The 22,237-nt window shown below is 38.6% G+C and overlaps 1 protein-coding gene across 2 annotated transcripts; it reads left to right on the top strand.

The window, feature by feature from the left end:
- Positions 1-1,167: 1,167 nt before the first annotated feature.
- PI4K2B (phosphatidylinositol 4-kinase type 2 beta) lies at positions 1,168-21,290 on the top strand. 2 transcript variants are annotated; one of them, XM_044418398.1, is made up of 10 exons: positions 1,168-1,560; positions 5,453-5,619; positions 10,745-10,945; positions 12,219-12,350; positions 13,994-14,147; positions 16,970-17,037; positions 17,533-17,632; positions 18,339-18,472; positions 18,724-18,783; positions 19,277-21,290. In XM_044418398.1, the coding sequence occupies exons 1-10, from the start codon at positions 1,272-1,274 to the stop codon at positions 19,448-19,450; spliced, it is 1,479 nt and encodes a 492-aa protein (XP_044274333.1). In that variant the 5' UTR covers positions 1,168-1,271; the 3' UTR covers positions 19,451-21,290. The 2 variants fall into 2 exon arrangements, with proteins under 2 accessions (XP_044274333.1, XP_044274334.1); XM_044418399.1 differs by lacking the exon at positions 19,277-21,290 and having other exon boundaries at positions 18,669-18,778.
- The last annotated feature ends 947 nt before the right edge of the window (positions 21,291-22,237 follow it).

The raw sequence follows: 22,237 nt of genomic DNA on the forward strand, positions 1-22,237 counted from the left end.
CTGAAGGCAGAGAGAGCAGGCAAAAAGCCCTACAGTGCAGGTAAGTTGATGTAAGAGCAGGCAGTCCCTTATTATTTATTTATTTATTCATTCATTCATTCATTCATTTATTTATTTATTTATTTATTGAAACATTTTTATGCCGCCCCATTCGCCGAAGCCTCGGGGCGGCTTACAACAAAAAATTAAAACAGATCAAGCTGTATATACCATTAAAAGCTGAGACCATAAATTTGAATTGTGCTCAGAAAACACAGGAAACTATTTTAAAACTGGTGACAGGTTCTTGCACTGCACTGAGAACCAGTTACAGTTTTATAGTGGCTTTTAGCTGGGGAAGTTGCAGCCTGCAGCCTATTATACTTGGAGGGGGACCCCAGCTCATTTGGTGCAGAGCACCTGTATTGTACATTCAGTCCCTTGTATCCTGAGCAAAAAGTATGCTGGAACAAATGTTAAAGTTTGGCTCGAAACTCTAGAAAGCTGCTGCCAGTCACAGGAAGCAATATGAGATTAGTGCATGGATGGACACTCTGTATTGGGTGCTTTCTATGTTCCTATAAAAACAAACAAACAAAAACCTCCAAAGCATATGACACCTTACAAAGCAGAAATACCTTACCAAAAATAATTTACATCACATTGGAAATCTCCCTGTTGAGCTATGAGAAATCTGCGCTGTCAGATCATGGTGATACAGTTACAACATTAAAAAAACCCAAATCAAATGCCAAAGATAGCTGTGCTGGTTCATGATTAACCCTCGCCCCCCATCTGCAATCATTGCTTAGGGTGTATTTATTACTATGAATATAGATCTGTAAAATATTGCCGCCCTAGTACAAGTTAATCATAGTGAAAGTAGCATCAAGAGTGGCATTTCCCCAAGAAGACTAGAATATCTGATTTCTGGATATATATGTTGCTTTTCTAAAAAATGAGACTCTACTTCAGCTTTGTTACTGACTTCTCGTTCCTGATGGTTATGAAGAGCCACTAACGCCCTGCCACTGAGACAAGGTGAAATCCGGCAGCAGGTACTTCGTCAACAATCAGCTGGCTCTTTAATTCAGGTGAATGCATTCAGGGGATGCTTCTGCTTGCCCCGCCCCTTTGGCGCGCACGCGCAGCGAGCAATTTGCGCTCGAAATGTGCTGTTGGCCGGTGATCGACTGTTTCCTCAACTGCGCGCTTATGGAGGAGAGTACGAGCGCGTGAGGGGTGCGCGCGCCAGGCTCATAGCTCCCCCCCCCCCATCCCTTTTTACTCCCATGGCGGGCGCTGGGCCCGGGCCCGGCCTTGAGGAAGAGGCCGACGAGGAGCTGCTGCAGCTGGAGACGGAGCCGCCGCCCGTGACGGTGGCTGGGAAGGCCACGAAGGCGACGCCTGGAGGCGCTGTCAGGATCAGCCTCGGCCGGGGCTCGGTGACGCCAGCGGGACCGGAGTTGGACAATGATGGAGGCGAGGAGGACGAGGAGGACGAGGAGGAGGAGGAGCCCCTTCTGGGTGCGGGGGCTTCGGGCTGGAGCCGTAGGAACCAGGAGAGCCGCGGCGCCGCAGGTTAGGGTCGCACTAACCAACGCTCGCCTTCAGCTCGCTTCGGCGGACTTGAGGCGACCGCAGCCCTGCAGGGGTTAAATGCGCAGATTCTACCACTTTGGACTGCTGAGTTGGTGATGGCATCTTTCAGTTCAAAAACGCCCCTGTAAATAGAAAATTAGGGGATTTTCTTCCCTGGTTTCCCCTTAGAGGTTTTTCGGTTTCTTTTTCATCTATGAGTATGGCCTTCTTCCTTGATCTACATACCTGTTGCCTGAAATAGTACAGTCCACTCCACCAGTCTGGAGTTCCACTGCTTCATTCTGTGCATTTATAAACTGCCACTGTGATCTTGAGCAGGATGTTGCCCCTCTGTCAGTTTTTCGTGAGCAAGCAGATCCTTTTGCTTATATTTTTATTTATTAACTTTGTACATCTCTCACACACTCTTCAGAAGAGCTAAGGGAAACATAATGGGACATGATATGCTATTTAATCCACACCAGTGTATAATTATTTGTCTGTCTGTCTTTCTAGCTATGCTTTTCCTCTCCAAAGGTTCCTGGAGTGCCATACAATAAACTAGTAAAATGTTATTTAGTTTTCATATACTGTTTCTGAGTACTCCAAGTGATTAATTCAGATGGGATTCTTCCAGACATAGGGCTTGTAGGGCTACCATCTAGAAGGGATTATGACTCTATTGTGTTTTTGCTCTGCTGGGCAGCAATCCTGCCACTCGCACCTTCATTGCTTATCAGCCTCCAAATGCAAAGGCTCAAAACAGAAAAGGCATGTTGGATCAGAGCTGCGGTTCATCAAGTTTGGCATTCTGTTCACTGTGGGAAACCAGTTGCCCAAAGGATCCCACAAGGAAGATATAAGTATATGGTCCCCACCCACCCATGTTTCCCAGCAATTGGTGTACATGAGCATACTGCCTTTGACACCAGAAGCTGCATATAGCCATGAAGGCTTTGTTAAACTTCCCAGAAAGCCATTTGGCTATTGGACAGTATAGAAATGAAACAAATAAATAGCCATCAATATCTTCTTAATGAATTTGCCCAGTCACTTTTTAAAGCTGCTTAAATTATTGGCCATCATTAGTTTAATTATGTATTGTGGGAAAAATACTCCTTAATACTTCAGTAGGTTCTGTCCTGAATTTCTCACCAATCAGCTTCTTGACTCTAGGTTCACCCTCTCCCCTTCTCTGTATCATGCATAATTTTGAACACTTATATCACATCCCCTCTTATTTGCCTTTTTTCTAAGCTAAACAATTTCAGGTGTTGCAACCTTTCCTCAAAAGGAAATTGCTTCAATCCATTGGTCATTTTAGTTGCTGTTCTCTGCACATTTTCCAACTCTATAATGCCTTTTTTTCAAGTGTGGTGACCTGAAGGGCACATGATATTCTATATGCAATTGTACCATAGGTTTCTATATGATATTGGGAGTTTTATTTTCAGTTCATTTCCTAGTTATTCCTAACATGGAGTTTGCACTATCTTCATTGAGCTCTTATCCACAGCCCCTAGGTCCATTTCTTGGTCAGTGACCAAGATTCCACCAGATTCCATCACCTTTTTTTGCCCCAATATGCCTTAATTTATACTTACCTTGAACTGAATTTACCATTTTGATGCCCATTCTCCTAGCTTGCAGGATCCCTTTGGAGCTCCTCAGAATCTTCTTTGGTTTTAACCCCCCTGAATAGTTTGGAATCATGAGGAAACTTGACCATTTCACTGCTTATTTCTAATTCCAGATCATTTATGAATAAGTTGAAAAGCATTGGTCCCAATATAGAACCTTGTGGAACCCCACTGTTTACATCCCTTCATTGGAAGAAATTATGGTGAATTCCCACTCCCTGTTTTTCTTCTTCAACCAGTTACTGATCCATAAGAGCCCCCGCCCCCAATTCCATGACTCCTAAGTTTGCTCTTTGGTGAGAGACTTTATCAAAGTCAAATTGACACCTTCAAAGAATTCTATAGCAGGGGTCTCAAACTCAACTTAACTCAACTCAATTCTATAGCAGGGGTCTCAAACCCCTCCCCCGTGCCTCGCCCGTCCCGGCAATTGGCCCGCGGGCCATGAGTTTGAGACCCCTGTTATATAGGGTTAGCGAGAGAGGCTGGATCTTTTAAATTGTCTTTTCATTGTCTTTTAATGTTCTTTTGTGTTCTTTTAAATTATTTTTTAATTCTTACTGTTTGATCTATTGTATTTTATTGTTTTTAGTCTTCGTATAAACTGCTTAGAGAGCTTTGGCTACAGGCGGTATGAAAAAGATGATGATGATGATGATGATGATGATGATGATGATGATGATGATGAAAGCCTAGTTGGCTTCTGTATGTGGAATGAAAACGGGGCACCAGCTTGTTCTGCACCTCATTCAAGATATTTGGTCCACCTTTAAATGTGGTCCTGGAGTTCTCACTGAATGTTCTAAGCAAAAATGGTTCTCATTGAATGTTATGTGTAAAATCCCTCTGCAAGTAGAGAACTAGGAGACTGGGCTGGATTAAACTATTTTAGGCAATATTTAGTTAGGCAATATTTTGTGCAGGAGATCTTTTTAGTGTCGTGACTAGAGTGTCATGTAAGGACTGGAGGGCTTCAGGTTGAAATATCCACTTAACCAGGAAGCTCACTGGATGATCCTGGGTATCCACTTCACAGGGTTGTGTTGAGGAGAAAGTGGAGCTGGAGCATAGACTCATGTACACTGCCTTAAGCTTCTTGGAGGAAAACTGAGATATAATTCTCATAAATTATAAATGCAGATTCCATCTGAAATTTAAAATATCATAGCCATTCTACTTTATCATTCTTCTGGTGTAGATCAAGATTTAGTTGTTATTTCAACACCTTAGTAAAGTAGCTCAGTGTTATCTGTGCACTACAGATAAGGGGTGTTCAGGGGTGCTAAGGGGTGTTAAGAGAATTGGCAGCTTTACTGGGGCCACTATAATCAGATCCTTGTCATTAAACAACAGTGTAGTTGCCTTGTTGTTCTAATGTTTGGACTACAACTCCCATAAGCCCTAGCCAACATCATAACTGATTGAAGATGACAGTAGTTGTAGACTCAAACACCAGGAGAGTGATGTATCCCTTAATCAATGGACAGTCAGATGCTCCAGCCCACACACAAGTATTGTCTGAAGGCATAAGCAATCTAATATTGCTTATCCTCAATTCCTGATAAACATGACATATTATTTCTGTATCTTGAGACCTCAGTCAACTGTTATAACTCATAGTGGTTCATAAAATTAATAATCTTTTCTTAGCCCAGTCTTTCTATCACTTCCTAAAATGTACCTGCCTCAGAACAGTTTTCTGGTTTTTGGCAGAAGAAAACAAAATCAGAATGCTATCTTATATGCAAAAACTCACATAGTTCAGTGGAGTTATTTCTGAGTAAATATATAGGATCAGAGTGTATGGGAGTCTACTGCCAAAGTGCAACAAAAGGGACAGTAAAGTTTTCACAAAAGGAAGGACTTTGGGAGCTGCAGAACAATTGTAAATAGGTATAAGAAAAAGTTAATCAGCGGTATGTCAGGAACACAATTGTTCATATGTTAAGGCTATTTTGGGTTTGCATATTACCATAACTAGTAATGAAAAATAAAATATTAAAGCTCATCATTCCCTCTAACAGTGAGTGCCAGATTTTCAAATTTTAAATTATCTCAGACTTTAAAAGGAACAGATATATTAAACTTGCTGTATTTTTATTATTTCCAAAATTATTATCTGAACTTGCTGTTCTTTTGTTCCCTCCCTGTTTTGTTTTCCTTTATATGAGTGATAATAATTTAAGTATTTGTAACTTAATAGCATTTTTAAAATTTCAGCTTACAATTCTAATTTAGAGTGTCTTATCTAGCACACACAGGAAATGTTGGAAGTACTGCAGAGATGAATATCTTTTTGGATGATCCTGAATTTGCTGAAATCATGCAGCAAGTAGAACAAGCCATCGAATGTGGGGTCTTTCCTGAAAGAATCTCCCAGGGATCTAGTGGGAGTTACTTTGTCAAAGATTCTAAGAGAGTAAGTGCATGTGGCTTGATTGTTCAAAATAGCAGAATAGCCTTTCAGAAGATTTCCATGTTACACTTAAATGCACATTGGCTGCATTCACACAAAATAATAAGCAACCCTGTATGGTTACCATGATTCACAGTATTTTACCATGATCTACCTGACAATCAAGCTGTTTCTACTTTATCATGGTTTTTATGCTCTCCACTCAGTCCTCCCACTGTTGGCATGTATCCCATCAGCCATTGTGCCTGAAATTCAGTCTCAAGGTGAATTTCCCCCTGCCTATGTTGCCTGCCTCTTCCTCATTGGTCCCCACATAGACGCTGAATTGCTGTAGTGGCTCCTGTAATTGCCATTATTTTCAGAGGACTGTGTGTAGTTGCATACCAGGACTATGGAATCAACACTACACTACAAGCCATGGTGGTACAGAGAAACTGTAGAAGAAAACATTGTTTCTTATCATGGTTTCTAAAGACCAAACTTACTGCGATAAACTACAATGACTGAGTTCAGACAACATGACAGACCAACAATGGTTAAAAAAGACCACTGTGACTTGTCGTGCTCTCTGAATCAGCCATTGTCACTTTTATACATGACAACACATGCCTTGTTTACACTGCAGGTTCTGCAGTAGTAATGAAGTACCTTGAGAAAAATCTGGATTTTGTTTTTTCATAATAAAGCTACATGGTGGGGGACCAAAACCTTTAGGCAGACTGTGAGCTGACTTTGGTACAATATGAAGTAAAGCATTGTTTTGTGCAATTACTGTTGGAATGAGTATTTAAAGAATCTATCTGTGTAGTTTAGTTAGTTTCTGTTAAACTAGATTTAGGAGCTAAAATCTTTGATTCATATACTGAAAATTCATTTTATTTGGTATTGACCACATTTTACTAGTAAACTAATTTCTAAAAAATATTTATAATTTTGTTTATTTAAGACATGAGTATCACTTCTTTTCGCCCCTCATTAAATAAGAATTTAGTATTTTTATGATTAAAAATGGATATGGATATAACATTTCATTACTTTAACTGCCTGACACTGTCTAGTGTATGAAATTACCACATGTTCTGCCTGGAAAGGGATGATTGATTTCTTATTTTCAGGACATTTTGTAAAGGATATCATATAAAGAGTCAGCCTTATTAAATACATTGATGGTTAAAATTTCAGGATTTATATTCTATTAAAGTAGTTTAAGTCCAGGAGTTCTGGTTAAACAGGTTTCTGTAATGCAGCATAATAGCCTGAAGTTAACTATTGATGTTCCTACAAAGACATGCTTAGGATGAATGGCATTGAAAATTTGGAGGTCATGAACTAACCTTATGAGGCCAAAGCTGGGAATGATCACCATTGTCAGATCAGGCATGGTTTCTGTGGCACCCTAAAACTGGATAGGCAGAATTCAGTAGAGACATAGCTCACTTCCTTGCATAGTGTTACTACCGTGTTCCTTAGATGGGGACAGCTGCATGTATATTCGCCATTCTTTTCTCTATATTGGCTAGCTTGCACTTACATTTCAATTTCCAATTGTAAGGGGTTGGGGAGAGAGCATATTTCAGAAAATACCATAGTGCTGTTCTCATTCTCCTTTGGGCAAGATGATAGATTACCATTTACTAAAGTTTATTTGAATTAACATGATACTGGCTGAAAGGCTCTACCGATGCTGCTGCTGGAAATGTTCAGGAGTTGATATATGTAAGAGATCAGACTATGTTGGACTACAGTTTCTTTAATCCCCACCAAATGGTTAGTGATGAGAGTCATATTCCAGATCATTTTAGAATACTTTAGTAGCTTGAGGTAAAATTATTCCTAATCCCACATATGGAAATAGTTGTTGAGGGAGAACAACCGAAGAAAACATACTTTACCACAAATTTAGATTTCTGTATTGGTTTTTTTGGGAAATGAAGTACAGTGGTACCTCGGTTCATGAATGCTTCAGTTCACAACCAAATTGGGTCGTGAACAGAAATTTCAGAAAAAATTTTCCTTAATTTGCAAACTCCACATTGGGTGACGACTATGATCTTGGCCATGTTGCTGCACAAACATGATTGTGATCACAGCCATCTTCCCTGCACAAGCATGATTGCAATTGCACCCGTCTCACCTCCCCCCAAGCACGATCGCATGATTATGGTTTGGACTCTCCCTCCAAACAATAATCTTCCCCCCACCTAGGTTAGTTTTCTCTGCTGTACTATACTTTGTTGTTCTTTGTTACTTTGTTTCAAATTTTTGTGATTAAAAAAAAAACATTTACAGAACGGATTAACCTTATTTACATTGAACCTTATGGGGGAATTTGACTTGGCTTGGGACCAATTCGGGTAGTGACTAGAGTCGTGGAATGGATTAAGTTCGTGAGCCAAGGTACTGCTGTATTGGCATTTCCTGCTGTGTCCTTTCTAGAAATTCCACCAATTGTTGAATCATAGATGGCTATGTATCTCCTGCATGGATTATAGGACCATAATGTTCTCAGCTATCCCAGGAGTTTCCTTGCACAAAATGTGAAGATCCTAGGGTTAAGTTACTCTTACACTTAAAATCTAGATTGATACATTTATCTTAATACATATATAGTGATAGGAATGTACAGTCATTGTGTTTTCTTGCTCAGGTGAATGAAAAAAATCCTTTATCTTCTGCTGTTTGTGTAATTTTCCTGAATGCAGGAAAATAGTTTCAAAGCTATGTATGTGAAGAACAGTCAGTTTGCACTAAAAACATCTTTTTATTTGATTAAATAAGGTGTTTAGTAGAGAAAGGAACCGTAGTTATAAGGATCACTGCCTAGTAATCCAGTGGCGGACAGTGTTTCTTGTCATCTTATCGCCTTTTTAACTTATGTGTATGCTGGCTTGAAGCATTTATAACTTGAGGACCGCTCCAACGTATGTTACATTACAGCATATACGTTTGCTCCAGTTCTGTGGCTTTCTTTGTAGTACCTGTGACAATAAGTAAGCCTTTGCTTCTTTCTCAATTGTTTTGTTTCCCTATGTAATATCTAAAAGAGAGGTCTACACTGTGCTACTTATATTTGCCAAATATATATTAGAACACATTTGAAATTTCAGGGTACATCTGCTATCCTTGGTTAGGGCATCATCAAGGCAAGCTGGAGCATGTCACCACTAGCATACTTTTGAATTGGCTTGTTTGCTGTTTGAAAAGTCAGACTGCCTTGTCCGAAGATGGCACTCTCATTTTCTGTTGAAATTGCAAGTTAACATACCTATTTACTTGCAATTTTTTCTTGGGATAGGCATGCCAGTAGACAAATCAAATGCATCTAATGTAGCTGCTTTTAAATACATTTATACCTCAAGAGAGACTTACAAGTAATTGTTCTAGCTTGCTCCCTGAAATAGTAAATGGGTTGCCATGTTGCTTTTGTGTTTCATGTCTCCTTTGTGGGTGTGTGCACAACAATGGGGAAAGAGAAAACAAGGGAAAAATTTGGGAAAAAATGATTGAACAGCCACACAGGGCACCACAGGTTCCTGTCAGCATAAATTGGGAAATGTACTACTATTATATTTGTTTTGTAGAACCCTCTTTATTTCTGTATTTCTTAAAATAGTAATATAATGAACTGGTATATTGCAGGTCAAATTAAACAGTTTCAAAACTGTAATTATTTTTATGGAAGTATGTGTGTATAAAATACATTTTTACCTTCCTGAAGCATAAATGCTAAGTCTCTACAAGGCGAAGCTTATACAAATGGCTACGTTTTCCTAGCCCATCTTGTTGAAGAAAAGACACATATAATAAAATACACATAAACCAGATCCAGTGGGACTGTAAGTAGACAGAGGACTGCAGTCTTCGGATTTAGATAGAAAAAGTCCTACAAACTCCCAGCATTCTTCAGTTAAACATGCTGACTGGGAAATGCTTGGAAAGACAGCTTTTTTGGTTAAAGCATTAATAGAATTGTGACATCCGGTCACTTCCTTCTTTGATGCATGCACGTCTTTCAAAACAGGACATTACATGCATCCAGTGTGCAGCAGTGATCTTCACTGCCACCATGCCATGAGCCTTGCATTTTAACTAGATGGCCATTTTTGGGAAGGGAAGGTGCTATTTGGGTTAGGTTCACTTGCATGATGTTGGATGGGGCCTGTTACAGCTAAATCACCTGAAATTATCTGTTGAAAACTGTTTTACTGCAGTAAGGTACCTTAGATTGCAGTGAAAGTACATCTAATAACATCACCATTTTCATTGTTCTGCCAGTAAAGCCAGCATTCAACTGAATGACTTGGCTTGTGCATAATAAGAAGCCATGATGGGTGAATTTCCCTGCAAGTTTTCTTACTGTAGTGTTTGCTGTCATTTTGTGTATTTGAGCCATGACAGGGTTGTGCAATAGTTTGTCATCTTTGAACCTGATGGAGGTAGGTGGTAGTAGTAGTAGGATTGTTTTTGGTTTAGAAGCCACTCAGAACCCATGGGCTGTTTTCAGGTTGTAGGTGCTTGTTAAACATTCTGACAGCCTACCCTCACTGGGTTGCCTGGGACAACAAGCTACAGCATGTCTTTCATGGCTCAAATGTTCAGAATGGTAGCCACCTTCACAACAGAAAGCCTTGCGGGGAAATTCATCCAGCATGGCATCTCATTACATGCAAACTGGGCCAGCAAAGATCTGTTGTGTTCTCTCCATTCTAACAGAGAACAATGGAGATCCCGAATAAAGGATTTGTTTGTCTATGTTGTGTGTTTGCTGCTAGGCACTAGTAACAAACACCATTAAAATAGCCAGGTTGCTTGTCTGTCTAAGCTGTGTGTCAGTTGGTCACATCACACAATGTGCAATAACACAGTTACGTCACATGTGAGTGAGGCTGTAATCTGTGTAGCTCTAGTAGGCCTTATGTGACATCTGAAAGCTTCTACCAAGGCTGTATAAGACCATCCTACCCTGCCACATTTTAATGAGTAGTTGTGCTCACTGTTCAGGAACAGAAATATCCCATAGATGACAAAATATCAAATGAACATACACTTTTCTGACTCTTTCCAGAATGAAGACTTTTAATTCATGAATATTAACAATTTGCTTGTTCTTCCATTTTCTCCCTTCTAGAAAACAATTGGAGTGTTTAAACCAAAATCTGAAGAGCCTTACGGTCACTTAAACCCAAAATGGACCAAATATTTTCATAAAATCTGTTGTCCCTGCTGTTTTGGCAGAGGCTGTCTTGTTCCTAATCAGGGATACCTTTCTGAAACTGGTGCCTCTCTTGTGGACAATAAACTGGGATTAGGAATAGTACCTAAAACAAAGGTAAGAGTGCTTTGCAGCAGGACTGGCCCTGTCAATATAAGATTTTACAGCCTGCATTAAACTGTGTAACTTCACAGAAGCAAAATACATTCACCCAACTATTCCTAATATACTGGAGGGAGTGGGGTTGTGTTTCATAACACTTCTGTGAGAACTTTCATGTGAATTAGTTTTTCCAGCTGGGTTTCTTGTGAAACCGTTCCTTAGGTGTCTTGTACTTTACCACAGAATGGGCTGTGGTAAATATTTCAGCCACCAGCATTCATGTATACTATTATTGTTTATCCCATCATACAGCCTAGTACATCCTCAGGGAGGCAAAGTGGCAATAGTAACAAAACAATTACACTTTGTAAACCTTGATAAAAGAGCTATACAATTAAATCAGTAATTGCAAGCTATTTAAAACTACAGGGGAAAAAAAACTCTGCTCAACAGCATGAAGAGATGATGAAATAAAATGTTTTAACTGATTTTAAGAACATGAGGACAGAACATGCTGAGTTTCCATAAGAAGAGAATTTCAAAATGAGGATCCTGCTGATCCTTGTACCTGCTGAAATGACCTCTTTCAAAATGGGGAATTGGTGTGAGGTGCCCTCCAGAGATGTCAATGTCAGGGAGAAAGAGCTGACTTAGGTAATTGAGCCTTGTTTATTTAGGATTCAAAGGTTGAAAACAGCATGTTGAATTGTGCCCATAAACAGGTATGGGAGCCAATATATTAGGTTTAAGGTGGCCTTAAATATGCTTCCTTCAGATAACACACTCAGTTTAAAGAAATTGAAACATTTAGACATCTCCGCTTAAAGCAATAGTTCAACCTAGATCTTACATTTTCATTCTGTCTCACACACGCAGACGCACAGTGTCCTGGGCATCATTTTCTTGCAGTAGCTAAGTTGATGGAAAGTACTGTTTGGTCACAGCTACCTGATTTGAGGAACAATGCCAGATCCAGTAGGGATCTATACATCTAATTGTTCAACAGTGTGACCCCATTTAATACAAGTAAACCACAAATTCCCAGATCATCCAAAGCCTTTTGCATTGGTACATATACCTCAGCTTATCTCATTTTAACTGATGAGAACTGTGTATATAGCCTCAATAGACTATGCCACTGACCATTTACACACATTGTCAGGGGTGGTCTATCTCTGAATTTTGACTTTATGTTCTGTCTCTGTTAAGGGATAGCAATGATTTTTGTAGCTATAAGTACAATCGCCAAGTGCAACATGAAACCCTACTTTTCCTTGTATGTTTTAAGGTTGTCTGGATTGTTAGTGAGACCTTCAATTATACTGCAATAGATCGTGCAAAATCAAGAGGAAAAAAATATGCTTTAGAAAAAGTGCCAAAGGTTGGCAAAAAATTTCATCGAATAGGACTACCTCCCAAGGTAAATATTTAAATTGCTTTATTCTGATAGTATCTCTGGGTATCATCATGTTTTTGGGTACGCAGTAGTCCCTGAGCTAAAACAGTTTGTCTGGGTTAATTCGAAATAAAACTAGACAAGATCAGTAATCCATTCATTGCCTCTTGACCAGTATCTAAAAATGCACAGTTAATTTCCTTTGGCCAAGGGAACATGGGGCTTCAGTTTCTTGAATAGTTGTACAATATGCCTTACTCTTTTGAAACTGAGGGGGTTGTTTAAAAACTGTAAGATGATGTTGGGAGTAGAACCTACTTCTCAAAGAAAAAAAAATCTTTAATTATGTCTAAGCCTATGGCTTGTTCAGCAAGAATATCTGTTTTGTATTCCTGTTATTTCTTCGATATAACTATTGCTGTCATATTTTCTAACTGATATTTATTATGGTCAGAGTTGTTATGATTTCTGTATAATTGCTTTTGCTCAAAAAATCCAACAGATGATACTGGGAAGATAACTAGACTCACAGAAAATACAGGCAGGCTTGTCTACTACACGTAAGAGCAATAGTACTATATATGGTACTGGGTATAAAAGTATGTTTCTTGGAAAAACTCTGATTTAATTAAATAGAAGCACTTTTGTAGCCCTTCTGGCTGGGAAGGTGTTCAGGAAATTGTGTATAAATTGTATGATGAAATCATAGATGGCAATAAAGCTATTAACATTTTCCATGGCTGAGGTGGGACTTTAATGAAGCTCAATCCCTCATGATTAGCAAAATCAGAATAAATAAGTGAAGTGTAGAGAATTTAATCTCTATGCTTTTTACAAGGTCTTAGCATCCAAGAAATCCAAATTCAGAATTTGAATGTTTTACAATGGTGTAGAAGAAATCCTTCATAAAAAATAAAGTAACTTCTGTGCTGTCATGACTGCTTTGCTTTATCATAAGATAATCTCATTTCTCTTTTCTGGCTTTTGTTAAAATATTTAGCCTGTATATTATTTTTATGCTGCCCAATATCTTGAGCTCCTATAACAGTGGTGGCGAACGTATGGCATGTGTGCTGCAGTGGGCACACAGAGCCCTCTCTCTCAGCACGCAAGCCAAGTCACCCCAGCATCACCCCAGATAACAGCGCACATAGGGGCCATGCTCATGCTTGGCAAGGAGTCACGGTGCCAGGCGATGATGTCACAAGCCATGACTCATTAGCCATGGATTGTCTGAGCTTTTGCATGGCCAGTCAATGTACTACATTGACTGGCCATGCAATATATATATATATTTGCTTGAACTGGCTGTGAGCTGTTTTTTCTAAACTAAAACCTCAGTATTCAGGTTTTATTGCAGTGTTGGCACTTTGAGATAAATAAGTGCGTTTTGGGTTGCAGTTTGGGCACTCAGTCTCTGAAAGAGTCGCTATCACTGTCCGATAACTTCAATTTAATAGGTAATAGTTCTCAGACTTGAACCTGAATTAATTCATGACATCAGATTGGTTTCAAATCTAACATTTGTTACATTTCTTAAAAGCATAGGCTTAAAAAAGATCTTCGACTATGTGTAAATTTAGTGTGGTACATTAGTTCAAATATTAGCTAATTTTAGTGTCAGTCTGGTTTTCCCCCCTAAATGCAGGAATTATTTTAAATTGCAGGTTGGCTCCTTTCAGCTGTTCGTTGAAGGTTACAAAGAGGCTGACTTTTGGCTCAGGAAATTTGAAACGGATCCTTTGCCTGAAAATACAAGGAAACAGTTTCAGTCACAGTTTGAAAAATTGGTTGTGCTTGATTATGTCATCAGAAACACTGGTATATAATTTCTATTATACTTGTTTGATCATACTATGTCAATAATATCAAACTGAGAAACAGAAAAAGAGGTCATCTGAGGAATCCATTCTAAATTTCTGTCAGAGCTTTTACCGCATGTATGACTGCATATAGTGCTATTAAAAATGGCAATTAATGTGAAGGTTATTTTTGGAAGTAGTTTAAAACAACTTTGTCATGTTGGTACTTTTGGAAAGCTGGTATCAGTGCTTGATAGTACTTGATAGGCTGATTCTTGTCTTGAGTCTTCAGATTATGTAAGATAACTGTGTATAAAAAAGTAAAGAATATTATTTAGGATCCTGATTAGGATCCTGTTAGTAGTAGTTAGTAGCTCAGCAGGTGATTTCCTAAGGTATCCAAAAACTGAAATGCCACAACTGGCTTACATAAAAGGAGAGCAGTGGTTTTATCTGCTCCTTCATCATGTGTTAATTGTTGTTAATCTATGGAACTAACTATTCAACTGAGCAAAAGAATATTATTTATCAATGGTGAAGCTACAGTATATCACAGAAGTGAGTGATATAACCCCTCACATTTTGTAAATATTATATCTTTTCATGTGGCAACCCTGAAGAAATGACACTTTGCTACAATGTAAAGAAGTGAGTATACAGCTTGTATAATGGTGTAAATTTGCTGTCCCCTCAAAATAACTTAACACACAGCCATTAATGTCTAAACTGCTGGCAACAAAAGTGATTACACCCCTAAGTGAAACTGTCCAAATTGGGCATTATTAGCCATTTTCCCTCCCCGGTGTCATGTGACTTGTTAGTGTTACAAGGTCTCAGGTGTGAATGGGGAGCAGGTGTGTTAAATTTGGTGTTATCACTCTCACTCTCTCATACTGGTCACTGGAAGTTCAACATGGCACCTCATGGCAAAGAACTCTCTGAGGATCTGAAAAAAAGAATTGTTGCTCTACATAAAGATGGCCTAGGCTATAAGAAGATTGCCAAGACCCTGAAACTGAGCTGCAGCATGGTGGCCAAGACCATACGGCGGTTTAACAGGACAGGTTCCGCTCAGAACAGGCCTCGCCATGGTTGACCAAAGAGGTTGAATGCATGTGCTCAGTATCATATCCAGAGGTTGGCTTTGGGAAATAAATGTATGAGTGCTGCCAGCATTGCTGCAGAGGTTGAAGGGGTGGTGGGTCAGCCTGCCAATGCTCAGACCATACGCCGCACACTGCATCAAATTGGTCTGCAGGGCTGTCATCCCAAAAGGAAGCTTCTTCTAAAGATGATGCACAAGAAAGCCCGCAACCAGTTTGCTGAAGACAAGCAGACTAAGGGCATGGATTAGTGGAACCATGTCCTGTGGTCTGATGAGGCCAAGATAAACTTTTTTGGTTCAGATGGTGTCAAGCATATGTGGCAACAACCAGGTGAGGAGTACAAAGACAAGTGTATCTTGCCTACAGTCAAGCATGGTGGTGGGAGTGTCATGGTCTGGGGCTGCGTGAGTGCTGCCGGCACTGGGGAGCTACAGTTCATTGAGGGAACCATGAATGCCAACATGTACTGTGACATACTGAAGCAGAGCATGATCCCGTCCCTTTGGAGACTGGGCCACAGGACAGTATTCCAACATGATAACGACCCCAAACACACCTCCAAGATGACCACTGCCTTGCTAAAGAGGCTGAGGGTAAAGGTAATGGACTGGCCAAGCATGTCTCCAGACCGAAACCCTATCGAGCATCTGTGGGGCATCCTGAAATGAAAGGTGAGGAGCGCAAGGTCTCTAACATCCACCAGCTCCATGATGTTGTCATGGAGGAGTGGAAGAGGACTCCAGTGGCAACCTGTGAAGCTCTGGTGAACTCCATGCCCAAGAGGGTTAAGGCAGTGCTGGAAAATAATGGTGGCCACACAAAATATTGACACTTTGGGCCCAGTTTGGACAGTTTCACTCAGGGGTGTACTCACTTTTGTTGCCAGTGGTTTAGACATTAATGGCTGTATGTTGAGTTATTTTGAGGGGACAGCAAATTAACACTGTTATACAAGCTGTATACTCACTACTTTACATTGTAGCAAAGTGTCATTTCTTCAGGGTTGTCACATGAAAAGATATAAAATATTTACAAAATGTGAGTTGTGTACTCACTTCTGTGATATACTGTAGACTGTTTTGTTGACTGAAGACTCCTAGCCACTGTAGACAGGTTTCCTTAAGAGCCTCCTTTGCTCTTTCTTTGCCTAGTCTGGGGCAGGTGGGGAGACAACTACCGCTGAAATTGCATTTTTAAAAGATAGCTGTAACTATTGAGGGCAAGTAATGGATATGGGGCATTAGTTCTCTGAGAAGTGATCATAGGATAAAGTTAGTCTTCCTAAACTACAATGTCCATGCCAGCTGTTTAGATCAGAATGAAAGCAAGTTTCTTTCCTTTTCAAATTCTTAAAGAGCAGTTGACTCTGAACCGTTTTGTCTCTTATGAGAAGATGACAATGTGGATGTGGTTTTTACCTGTTTTGAAAAAGGAACCCAGGTATTTCTGGAAATGCCTGTTTTAGCACAGAGATGATCAACTGGTTGGAGGGCAGACAGATGAAATAAAAACCTACAGTGATGCTCAAAATATAAAAGGGTCATCAGATAAACATGTTCTTACCAGTGCTGCTTTATGAAAAGAAAAAACCTTGGGTTGCTATTTTGATGTAATTTATTGTCCTTTTCTTCCTTTAAGATGATAAATTAGAATCCTTAATTTCAAAGATATATTCATTCTGATAGATACCTGTATTTCACTAATTGTGCTTTCCCTGCACCTTTTTTTTTTTAAGACAGAGGCAATGACAATTGGTTAGTCAGGTATGAAAAGCAGAATGATGGGATTGACCTTTCTGATAAGGTAAGACAAAGGGTGCTTGAGTTTACATAATTTGAATGTTGCAGGGTAAATTAAATAGTTGGTGTGGTCCGGAATGGATTATGGTCTTTGCCATCTGGTTCCTTACTTTCTCATCCTATTCCTGTTATGGAATGTGATATAATATGATAGGTATGCATTAAAAAGGATCACCAGACATTCAAAAAGAAACTGGACAGCCATCTGAGTGAGATGGTATAACTTGGTGTCCTGCAACAGCAGGAGGTTGAACCCGATGACCTTCATGGCCCTTTCCAACTCTACTGTTCTATGATTCTATGCAATTCCTATGACATATATATATATATATATACACACACACACACATATATATTCAAGTTATGTACATTTTTCAACTTTTGCTTTTGCTTGCTGATACAATGTTTCAAATTCACTCATCTTTGTCATAAAGTAAAAGATTGAATGTATGCCATTTGCTAGCTATATTCTGACATGTTCAAATTATTTTTCCTCCAGGATATCCAATGGCTTAATGAAAAGGACCCTATTATTAAAATAGCAGCAATTGATAATGGTTTAGCTTTTCCTTTCAAACATCCTGATGAGTGGAGAGCATGTGAGTTTGTTTAATGTTAATTGCCTACTTAAAAGAATATAACCTCAGTTTTCATATGTGTGGGCTTCTATTTCTAGGGAAAGTTTGTGTGGTTTTACTTTATAGCAATTATATATCTTTCTCCTAGATGGCACAATGTATCATATAGGTAGTGTTGTTTCTCATATGAACTCTCTGCATGCTAAGAGCTACTGGAAGTGCCTTACTTTGCATCCTATATCTTTTAGTGAAGTTAGTAAGCAAACAGGATGCCACCTTTGCTATGAATGTGTTGGCCAAATTTGGAAATTTCTGTCAGATTCTTCTGTTAGGTCACTCCCTTGAGCTTTTCTCCATTGATGAAAGCTTGAATTGTTTTTGAAAAAGTAAAGAGAGCATACTGGTAGTGATTAATTGTTGGAATTATCAAATGTATAATTCATTTTGGATTTATTCATTTTGTATGATTTAATTGTTAAATTGCCAGACGTGACTGATAAAAAGAAAAATGAAGAATGCTTCTTTCAGTTATAAAATGTTCTTTCAATCTGTGAATTGACATAATGGAAAGAGAGAAATGCTATGTTAAGTTTTAGCAAGAGGTTAAGGTTGCATAAAGTTGCGTTTCCTGAAATCATTGCATTGAACAATCCATCTGAAAATAAATGTAGTATGTTAATTTGGGAAATGTCTCCTTTCACCTCCCCCTTTGCTTCATACCTATTAGATCCATTCCATTGGGCTTGGCTTCCACAAGCAAAGGTCTCTTTTTCACAAGAGACAATAGATTTGATTCTTCCTCGAATTTCTGACATGAACTTTGTACAGGATCTTTGTGAGGATCTTTATGAACTATTTAAGGTAACTTCAGAAATAAACTGGGCATAGCTGCTTAAAACAACTTCTAATAGATGGCAAGAAATTTAAATATTTATTCTCTGAATCAACTATATTCAGAGTTTGCAAAATAAAAGACAAAGCTAATTGGACACTTCACAATATGTTTTCTTAATGGCTTATATGTTGTATGTCATTGTAAATCTGTGATTAATTTTAGATCTGACTTGAATTATGAAACTTTCTGAAATCTACCTCTTTATCTTTTAATAAAGACTGACAAAGGTTTTGACAAGGCAACTTTTGAAAATCAAATGTCTGTGATGAGAGGACAGGTAAGAATACTTTATTATATCAGCACTTTTAAAATGTATTTTTGCATTTGACAGCTGTAGACAATCTACTGTTCAAAAGCTTGTGGAGAATTGCAGCCTTAGCCAAAAACTGATTGTGTTGCAAAGTGTGTTGCATTTATTTAGATTTAGCAGGCTCTATCATGTGATGAGTAACTTTAAGGTCCTAAATGCACTGGAGACTAACGGGTAAGCCTTCCAACAATTGCCCACTGTCCCTGAGACACATTGGTGACAATGCTAATCATCATGGAATTAACTTAGCAAGGGATCACTAAAACTAAACTAAAACCAATTTAGGTGGTTATATGTAGCATTGCTTTGGTTCTTTGTGTCCAAATGGTCAATTGCTATATGGAGTAATATGAAAGAGTATCAGTTGTTGAAGTCTGCTCTGGTATTACCCATTTCATAGTGGTGAAAACTAACTTCTCTAAATATGCGAACTTGATATTATGCACCATACTATTTGCAGATACTTAACCTTACTCAGGCATTAAAGGATGGAAGAAGTCCTCTTGAGCTTGTTCAGATGCCCCGTGTCATTATGGAAAGAAGTCATGGTGGAAGTCAAGGACGAATTGTTCACCTGAGCAATACATTTACACAGACTTTTCATAGCCGGAAGCCTTTTTTTTCTTCCTGGTAGAAATTATTGTCTCCAACTTAGCAAGACTTTCTACTATGTAAACGATTCAGAATAGTGTAACTCTGCATACAACAGAGTGCTGGACTGCCAAAACCTCAGAACTTAAGTTTTGTATTTTGAATGTAATAAGTTTACAGTTTCTTTAAAATTGTGAAATTTTACATCAGGGAAATGAGGAGTTTGTCCTATATTGTATTTTTATAGACGGTTTAATGTTTTCTGTATTTAATAAAAGGGAAAAAATAAAGTTTACAGATGCCAAAGACTACTTTTGAATAAATTGTAGGAAAGAATTGTTCTGTTGAATACAAATTTCAGAAACCATGTCTAATTTGTTTGTTAGAAATAAAGCACAGCTTTTTCATTCCTCTACTGATGAGACAACTGCATGAAAATTCTCCTTTAACAGTAATTGATCAGTTGTTATAGTGGTTCTTAGTGATTTATGGACTCAGACATAACAAACTTGTCTCTTACCATTTGGATCTGGGACCAATATTATTGCATCTGCATTGGGAAAATGCAAGCATGGAAAAAGACTAAGTTAATCCCGCCATTTTAGAGGAAACCTAATTTTGACAAATTCTCATGCCTTATTTGGTTCTGAATGCACATATTTCTATAGGTTGCTCCTGTATCAAAGTCTTGCTTGAGAGCAGGATTATAAGCAAGTCTCAACCTATGCCCCTTACCATCACCACTTACTTAAAGTGCAATATATGTGTAACGTCTGTCCCTGCAGAAAAGGGGATAGATGGAGTGTTTGAGTGGGTCCAGTGAGAGAGTGAGTGTATGGGTTACTTTTGGGAGGTAAATTTAAATACTCTCAAACCCTTCTATCAAGAAATTATATGCAGGATTGGGAGAATCACCTCTTAAGTCAGTTCCAAGTATAGCTCTTTCTGCATTTTTCTTTCTCTCTGCCACACCTCTGCCAACAATTGAGACAATCATGGACCACTTCCTCGATGGAAATTGGAAAGATTAAGGCATGTGTAATGCCCTTTTAGTTATTGAAACTTAAAATATGCCAGAGGTGTATTTTTTGTTGTGGACCATGTTTAGAATTAGTGTTACAGGTCACATAGCTTGGCGCTTGTGGGGTGGGCATTGTCTGCATTGCTATGTTGTATGCTTTGGCCTTGACACTTCATAAGGATCTATGAGAAAAATAATATATTTTCTTTAGATTAGTATTTATGCTGCAGTTCCTCCACAATAGTAAAGGAAACCTACCACCCATGTCAATCAGATTTGTTGGCAACATCAAAATGGGTACCTTTCATTACTTACGGTATACTCCAACATGCCCCCAATACTGATATTCTAAGCACCCAAATGTGTGGTGAAGCAGAAGTGAATTCCTGTCTATTCGTCATAAGACATGTCAACAACACTAAGCCATTTTGTGGGCTTTAACTTGTGTAAAACATCAATTGCCATGAAATGTTTAGATTCATATACATCTATAGGAATTTTGATCTAAATTCAGTGTTATGTTTGAATGTGAGGATCTCAAGTAATATCAGTAGCAAATCCTGCTTTTATTAAGTTGTGTGTTCGGTATTTCCAGCAATGCTGTATCTTAAGCTGCTGATGAATATTCCTGAGGCCCCTTTAAAAAAAAACACTGGGTTTTGGTAAAACAGTTTGGCATGTTGGGAAAAATTTATTTGGTATACTAAAATGTGTAAGCCTTAAAATGTAATATTTTCTGTACTGTAGGAGTAGATGATAGTCATATTTATGAAAATACTGCGGTTTCAGTTTTTATCAATTCTCATAATTTTTTAAAGAATGTGTAAGATTACCAGACTTTGTTCTCTTAAACCAATAAAGCTCATGAATTCATGAAATTATGTTTTTACTATAACTGTCTTATTGATTCCATTTTATTTCCACAGGTTTAGGGTGGAATGAATGGGGTTTCCCTGTTCTATCCTTTTGTTGATTATTATGATGAAATTCATGTTATGAAATAGGTAGCCTAAGGTTACTCAGTGAAGTTCATGGCTGAATGGGAATTTTAAACTGGGCATCTGGTCTAAAATTTAACACATTCTGCATTAATGTTGCACTTCAATGTTATGCTATGCCTGCTAAATTTACTGTGTAATGCATGAAAAAAGCAAAGCCACTTGCTACTTTTTATGGACAGGTTCCAAAAGGGGGACATGGACAAAAAGTTAGGATACACCCCTCTTCTTATGAGAGATAATGAATCCAAAAAGCATAAGAATTTTTTGGGGGGGGGGCGGGGAGTGTGATACTGTGGTGTAGGACTTGGTGATATGTGGCCCTTCATAGCTTTGGCCTACATCTCCTATCATCCCTTACTATTGGTTATGCTGACTAGGTTTGATAGGAGTCATAGGCCAAAATATCTGGAGGGTCACAAGCTGCCCACCCCCATACTAATGTATTTAAGCTTACACTATATTCAGTGTAACTTGTAGCAGAGTGTATATGCCTTTGAATTCTTGGGCATGAGCAGAACTCAAGATCTGCCCAAATAAAATTTGTGAGTTAAGAACTTGGAAGCCCTCTTATTTAGGAGCAATTCCCTTGAATGTGGTAGAGTTTATGTACATGTAAACAAGCATTTATGCACAGTGCTTAGAGGATAGGCAAACTATTACTGTTTCAGTCCAAAGTTGCACAATTTTAGCCACAACCTCAAAATCTTGAAGGACGGGTATAAAATCTAAGGGTTAAGGATTTAGTTTCTCCCTTATGGTATCTTCAGGATCCCAACCTTCCCTATAAAGGTTGAAATAGAATTGTATA

The sequence above is a fragment of the Varanus komodoensis genome, unplaced genomic scaffold (assembly GCF_004798865.1).
Source record: "Varanus komodoensis strain SLA01 unplaced genomic scaffold, ASM479886v1 scaffold9, whole genome shotgun sequence".
Classification (NCBI taxonomy): Eukaryota; Metazoa; Chordata; class Lepidosauria; order Squamata; family Varanidae; genus Varanus; species Varanus komodoensis.

Bases quoted from the DNA above. Each gene is read 5' to 3' on its own strand.
- PI4K2B (XM_044418398.1), top strand. From the start codon at position 1,272: ATGGCGGGCGCTGGGCCCGGGCCCGGCCTTGAGGAAGAGGCCGACGAG. The intron at 5,620-10,744 runs GTAAGTGCATGT...TCTCCCTTCTAG, and splicing joins TTGTCAAAGATTCTAAGAGA to AAAACAATTGGAGTGTTTAA. The intron at 18,473-18,723 runs GTAACTTCAGAA...CTTTTAATAAAG, and splicing joins ATCTTTATGAACTATTTAAG to ACTGACAAAGGTTTTGACAA.